At 37.3% G+C, this 7,625-nt stretch overlaps 1 protein-coding gene across 1 annotated transcript in view; it reads left to right on the forward strand.

Annotated features, from left to right (window-relative positions):
- ABHD10 (abhydrolase domain containing 10) overlaps positions 1 to 4,655 on the forward strand; it is an 11,460-nt gene extending 6,805 nt beyond the window's left edge. Inside the window, exons 4-5 of the mRNA XM_023517857.1 lie at positions 1 to 95; positions 4,148 to 4,655. Of these exons, the coding sequence (XP_023373625.1) occupies positions 1 to 95; positions 4,148 to 4,486 (434 nt within the window). The 3' untranslated portion in view covers positions 4,487 to 4,655. The remainder of the gene's footprint in view (positions 96 to 4,147) is intronic.
- The last annotated feature ends 2,970 nt before the right edge of the window (positions 4,656 to 7,625 follow it).

Here is a 7,625-nt window from a genome sequence, read left to right on the forward strand (position 1 = left end):
CTGCAGTTGCACGTCCAGAAAAGGTCGTGGCTCTTATTGGTGTCGCTACAGCTGCAGATGGCTTAGTGACACAGTTTAATCAGCTCTCTGTTGAGGTAAAGTCACAGGTTGCTTGGCAATCTCAGTATATATACCTTCTATCTTTTTTCTGCTCCCTCTTTCTCTGACTATTTCTCCATTTTTTGTCTTAGCTGCCCTTTTGTACACAATATCTTTCCCACCTTTAACTGTTTGATTTCTTTTCCTTTGAAATCACACTTTGAAATTTCCTTTTTTAGCATTTTTTTAATTCACATTTACTTATTTGGATAATACATTGTGATCTCTTTTTGTACCTCTTATTCTTACTTTCTGCCATATGGCGGATGTTACTCTGTTCTTCTGACCATGTTAAACTAGGCTAATCAATTGTGCAACTACAGTTGTTCCTCAATATTTGCAAGGGGGACCTGTTCCAGGACCTCCTTCAGATACCAAAATCCTCTGATGCTCAAGTCCCTCAGATAATGGCTTAGTATTTGAGTAGAACCTTCTCTATAATTTAAATCATCTCTAGATTACTTATAATACTTAATTCGATATCAGTGCTATGTAAATAATTGTTAACTGTATTGTTTGGGGAGTAATGAAAAGGAACAGATTCTGTACGTGGTCAGTTTTTTCCCTCAAATATTTTTGGTCCATGGTTCATTGAATTTACAGATGTGAAACCCACAGATATGAAGGCCTGACCATATTTTTTTGCCTGAAAGTAGCCTCAGATCCTCTCAGCAGTGCTTTCTAGGCAGACATTATCAGTCAGTCAGAGTTCACACACAGATGGAGTTTGCCATTCCTGGCTTACATACTTAGTTGCCCTTCTTTTTCTACTCCTAATTCTCACCTTTTTTTTTTTTTTTTTTAAGAAAATGCTTTTTGTTATTAGCATATTTTTCAGCAAATTGTGGTAGAAATGAGGTTTCTAAAGTAACTTAGAAGATAATTAGTTTATTAAACATATAAGCACCTTAGTATTCTACAAGGATAAATGAATAATAATAGCTATTTATTTTTGTGTGTTTTATGTGTTTTGCAGTTTATTGAGGTCTCTTTGGGCTTTTTTCCCTTAGAAGCCTAAATTTCACCTATGAGGCTAAGATCCTGGCAGATCTCAGACACAGAAATTAAGAAAAGAAAAACAGTCTAGAATAGTGGTTCACAAAATATGGTTCCTAGGCCAGCAGCATCAGCACCACTTAGACAGTGGTTCTCAACCTGTGGGTCGTGACCCCCTTGGGAGTCGAACAACCCTTTCACAGGGGTCTCCTAAGACCATTCTGCATATCAGATATTTACATTATGATTCATAACATTATAGAAAAATTACAGTTACGAAGTAGCAACAAAAATAATTTTATGGTTCCACAACATGAGGAACTGTATTAAAGGGGCACAGCATTAGGAAGGTTGAGCTTGCTGGAAATGGAAACAATGAACTTTACCCTTAGTTAGAAACTGGGGCTACAGCCCAGCAATCTGTGTTTGAATAAACTCCCTATAAAGTTTGAGAACCACTGCTCTAGAGAATGGAAGAATGCTCTAGAAAAAAAGAATGAGGAGGAAGCAAAAACTAATTTAAAAAGAAAAATAACCCCCTACATGCATCAATGTACAAAGTTATGATTTAATAAAAAAAAAGTTTAAAAAAAGGAAAACTGTAAATAATGTTGAATAGTGGAATGGCATTGACTTTTGCCTCAAGTTATGCATTAACACCTATTCCATATATCGTCTGTTTTAAGCATTATTAGTTCATGTTATTCTCATCTCTACAAGAAATAGCATTGTCTGGGTAGTCAGATTCCTCATTATGTCAGGAATGAGATTACAAAGCTGGTTCTATTTCTGAATTTTTTCACTTTCTTGGTCATTTCTCATACTTTATTGCTCGATGCAATTATGCCGTTGGTTGTTTGTTTGTTTGGGGTTTTTTTTTTTTGCAGTTTTTGGCTGGGGCTGGGCTTGAACTCTTCACCTTCAGCATATGGGGCCAGTGATCTACTCCTTTGAGCCACAGGCGCTGCCCCTCTAGATGCCTTTTTGTGCATCAAAATTCGGACCCCTTGTTTCATCCTTTTAACTCAATAATACAGTATTGCTCAAGGTAGGAAATTACCTGAAGGACATGGCAATTTAAAAGGGAGTTGGTTTTTTGGTTTTGGTTTTTTGATTATAATTTTTGGCTTCTAGTAAATGACAAAATCTAGGTTTGCTTATTTTTTCATGTGTATATTCACATCACTCAGAGTGAGGATAAGGTAGATACTCCCTAAGTAACTGAGAAGATTTATAGACTGCAAATCAGGGCATATTTTTGCTAATCCTTAATCAGATAAGCAGTTGTTAACAGAAATATGTTAAGCCATTGCCAATTTAAAACCGAGTATAAGGAAAGAACAGGACCACTATCTCTTCTTCATACAAACAGCTAGCCTTAACACTGGCAAGGGAGAAGTGGAGATTTTTACTTAGGAATGTTAAACTCAGCATTCCTAATTGTCTAGGAACTTGACCTCTTTTTTTAACTCATTATTATCTCCTGTGAACACTAGAGGGCCTAATGGTGCACAGCTAATTTGGAATCTAAGCTGAACCACATTACTTTGGTGCCGGTTCTTCTTGGTGTAGAATGGTATACACCGCACATTTTGAGTAATGCTGTTTTTTCTATTTCTGAACTTTTTGAAGTTAGAGGCATAGAATGTTTTATAAATCTAACTTGGTTCTTCAGTTCAGTGACAGGTAACAGGGCTAGTTAATGCCAGAGATGCTTAAAATGAACTATTACTAATTCAGTGTCTCAGTGATTAGCATAATAGAGCAATACTGGAAGGAAATAAAACCAGAATGTTAATGGTTGTTACACCCATGAGGTGGTAATATGGATAATTTATTTATTTTTATGCTTTTTTTATTATGTTTTTATAATGAGTATATGTTATTTATTATAAAACATTCTAATTTTTAATTAGAAAAATTAAGACAAGGCCGGGCTCAGTGGCTGATGCCTGTAATCCCAGCACTATGGGAGGCTGAGGCGGGTGGATTGCTTGAACTCACAGATTCAAGACCAGCCTGGGCCAGAGTGAGACCCCCATCTCTAAAACTAGCCGGGTATTGTGGCTGGTACCTGTAGTCCAAGCTGCTAGGGAGGCTGAGGCAAGAGAATCGCTAGAGCCCAAAAGTTAGAGGTTGCTATGAATTAGGATACAACAGTACTCTACAGAGGGTGACAAAGTGAGACTCTTGTCTCAAAAAAAAAAATAAATAAAAGTAAAGAAATATTAAGACAAATTATAACTAAAAATATAGGAATTCTCAGTAAGAGTATATATAATGTTTTATTTTAAGGGAATAAATGTAGAAATGATATTATTTTTCAGTTTGTAGGAAGTATGTGGAAGATTTGTCAACCAAAATAAAAAAAAAAAAACAGATCTTTTTCTCATTCCTGCAACTCTGGAAGGAAAAACTCTACATTTTTTTATATTCAGCCTAAAATTGCTTGAGCATGTATGTGATTGCCCCAGAGTAATCACTCTTATTTTTAATTTTTAGTTCTAAGCGCGATTCTATCCCTTTCTCCCTTATCTCATACTCATTTTAGCCAGTTCTCTTATGTATACTTTTAGTTTTATGATTTAGAAATCTGAACAATTTTTATTCTAAAAGTTGGTTTTATATAAATATGAATGATGCCTGGATTTGATTCTAAGAAATTATTATACTTTTTTCTCCCTTCATTGTCTTTTTCAGTTGGTGAAGCAACATTTGATTTAAGATGAGGTGTGAAAAAGTTAGATAAATTAAGTTTGAATGCTAGCCATAACAGTTTCTTGCCCTAAATTTCCAAACATGATACTTATTTCTCTTTTATAAAAATGGAATAATAACACATAATTAATATAACAGGATTATTGGGTCTTATGGGATAATATGTACACAGTACTGTCACAGTACCTCACATGTATTTAATTATTGTTAATTATTATCATCCTTACATTTTATCCTCTTACTCAAGGACTGCTTTCCTTAGATTATTTGAGGTTATTACATGTGTTAATGTTGGCGTAAAATCCTAAATACTTTTCCTAATTTTTTTCAATAGCTAAAAAAGGAAATAGAGATGAAAGGCGTGTGGGCTATGCCATCAAAATACCATGAAGATGGAGTTTATAACATTCAGTACAGTTTCCTTAAAGAAGCTGAACACCACTGCTTGTTACATAGCCCGATTCCTGTGAACTGCCCTATAAGATTGCTCCATGGCATGAAGGATGACATCGTGCCTTGGCATACATCCATGCAGGTTGCTGACCGGGTGATCAGCAAAGATGTAGATGTCATCCTCCGAAAACAAGGTGATCACCAAATGAAAGAAAAAGCGGACATTCAACTTATTGTTTATACTATTGATGACTTAATTGATAAGCTTTCAACTAGTTAACTGGTATCACATTTTTACTTGGTACATAAACTAATGTGTCCAGAAGATTAGAAGAGGGATGACAGATGAAAGACCCTAATAATTTAGGTTTTTCCCTTTTCTATTTTGTAAATATGAGTATGTATTTAATGATGTATTTACACAAGTAATATAAATCGTAATGACAGTACCAGCTGTTGTTTGAAAATTTTCTCCTTCCCTCAATCCTTGATTTTTTTTCATTAAAATATTTACTATTTTTTTATTCAAAAGTTATTTACCTTTCTTATGCTTATGTTAGCTGTACCAGCTCTTAATAGCATTCTCTTCTACTTAGAATTATTAATAAAACTTGAATTTTTGTTATAGATGGAAATTTATAAAATTACTTGTGATTTTGAAGTGCAGGAAAATATTTATAGAAATATTGAAATGATTGGAGAAATGTCTAAAGCATAATAAAGTTCAAAAACTAAGGATATTACTTTATATACTGCTTGTTACATTCACCTTAAGGTTTTACTTTTTTAAAGGCTCAAAACTTTTTTTTTTTGGAGACAGAGTCATTATGTCACCCGCAGTTGAGTGCCTTAACGTCACAGCTCACAGCAACCTCCAACTCTTGGGCTCAAGCGATTGTCTTGCCTCCACCTCCCAAGTAGCCAGGACTACAGGCGCCTGCCACAATGCCCGGATATTTTTTTTTGCAGTTGTCATTGTTGTTTAGCTGGCCCAGGCGGGTTCAAACCCGCCAGCCTCGGTGCATGTGGCCAGTGCCTTAACCACTGTGCTGCTGGCACTGAAAGGCTCAAAACCTTTTACAGTAATAGATTTTTGGCATATATGTCACATATTTAAATGGGGAATTACATCTTAATGAAATAGCATTTTTATATTCTTATTAGTGAAACTAAAGAGGAAATTAATCTTTATATATTACTGTCTACATGGAGAAACTTTTTAAAATTGATACCTCCCTAAGTACACAAATCAAGTGGTTGCCACCTAAATCAGAGGACTTTTTTTTTTTTTTGCACAGTTTTTGGCCCGGGCTGGATTTGAAAACCCATAACCTCCAGCATATGGGGCCGGTGCCCTACTCCTTTGAGCCACAGGCACCACCTTCAGAGGACTTTCTGAAGTGTAGTAAGAAAATATTAAATCCAAGTTTAAGGGTTTTTTTTTTTTTTAACTAAAATGAGCTTGTGCAATACTCAGCCTTAATAATATTGAGATGAGTTTTTTTAGGTATTAATTTTGGCTGGACTTTAACCTGCTTAGGTCATGTCTGTCCAAGTAGAATTTTTGTTGACAACATATGACATACAATATATATGTATATAAAGTGAGCATGTGTCATTAATGAGGAAACCAGCAGATAGTAAACCTGGTTCAAAGGACAGTTCAAGAAACAGTATTTGGGCTCCAATCCTGTGGCTCAAGTGGCTAAGGCACCAGCCACATACACCTGAGTTGTTGGGTTCGAATCGAGCCCACACCCACCAAACAACAGTGATGGCTGCAACCAAAAATAACGGGGCATTGTGGCAGGTGCCTGTAGTCCCAGCTACTTGGGAGGCAGAGGCAGGAAAATCACTTGAGCCCAGGAGTTGGAGGTTGCTGTGAGCTGTGATGCCTCGCCACTCTACCCCGGGTGACAGCTTGAGGCTCTGTCTCAAACAAAACAAAACAAAAAACAGTATTTGTAAGTATTGAAGAAAAAATGTTGGGGTGAAATTGCGGAAAAAGTATAGTGGGTCTGGCTACTTAGACCTGCTTTAGAAGGTTGGCCATTGGCTGGAGGGTTGCCACTATTCTAAGAATTGATAAAAATTAGCTCATAAGGGCAGCGCCCATGGCTCAGTGAGTAGGGCACCAGCCCCATATACCAAGGGTGGGGAAGTTCAAACCTGGCCCAGCCAAACTGCAACAACAACAAAAAAACACCTGAACGTGGGGCGGCGCCTATGGCTCAAAGGGCAGGGCGCCGGCCCCTTATGCTGGAGGTGGTGGGTTCAAACTCAGCCCCAGCCAAAAAAAAAAAAATTAACTCATAAGTCTAAACTATTCAAACAGTATGGTTTGTGCCAGACACCTGCTTTCCTTTCCTTTTTGGAGTCTGGAATTTTGTTATGTGCCAGGCAGACTACTTATGTGACCAGCTCCCAGAAAAACTAGGCACTTGGTCTCTCTAACAAGCTTCTCTGGGTGCTGAGGCAACATTTCATGTGTGCTGTTACTCATTGCTGGGATAATTAGGCCCATCCTGTGGGTCCCTCCGCTGGGGGAGGATGTTTGGAAGCTTAGCTTTAGTGAGCTTCACCCCATATGCCTTTCTCCTTTGCTAATTTTGCTTTGTGTTCTTTTATTATACTAAATCATAGCCTACATACCAACTCCCACAAACTCCTCCCAGCTTATCTTCCCACCTGAGGATGGTGTTGGAAGCCCCTGAGAAAGATACAAACTGCTAACTGTCCTATTGCAATTAAAGTACAATCCTTGAGTTCCTCTTTATACTGGGCAAAGATCACTCACAAATCAAAATGATTGTCTGTGCCATAGTGCCTGGTGCTGCAGTGGGTTGGTAGAAGATGACACAGCTATTCAAGACCTGTTTTGCCCAGACATCACTAGACATGAGGCTTGTTAGGAAGATGAAGAGGAATGGCCCCTACCTATGAGAGTTTTCTGAGGTTAAATATAAAAATAACAAATGTGATGAGAAATTCATTAAGGTGGTGTAGTATAGCAGTTAAGGGCAGAAACTGGAATGTGGGTTTGAGTCCTGGCTCATCATTTACTAACTTGCTCTGTGACTTGGAGCAATTTAATTTTCTTGAGCCTCAGTTTCCTCATTTGTACAATGATAAACCCAGATAATAGGTATAAGGATTAAATAAGCACATTTAGAACAATGACATAGGTGGTACTACCTTTTTGCTCTTTAAAAAATTATATACACAGAGCATTGTCCAGCGAGAGAGATTGATGGACACAATCCCTGGCAGAATAGCAATGAAAGTAGCAGCTAGGAAGTGGGTAGGGCTTCTCAGGCCAAATTGGATTTTACTTTACCCTCAAGATTCCAAATAGGAATGTTGTGTGGTGGTGTTTCAAATGTTCGACAGTTAAAACAAAGGGCAGCGCCTGTGGCCCA

The sequence above is a fragment of the Otolemur garnettii genome, unplaced genomic scaffold, assembly GCF_000181295.1.
Source record: "Otolemur garnettii isolate 467f Iridium unplaced genomic scaffold, OtoGar3 scaffold00122, whole genome shotgun sequence".
NCBI classification, from domain to species: Eukaryota; Metazoa; Chordata; class Mammalia; order Primates; family Galagidae; genus Otolemur; species Otolemur garnettii.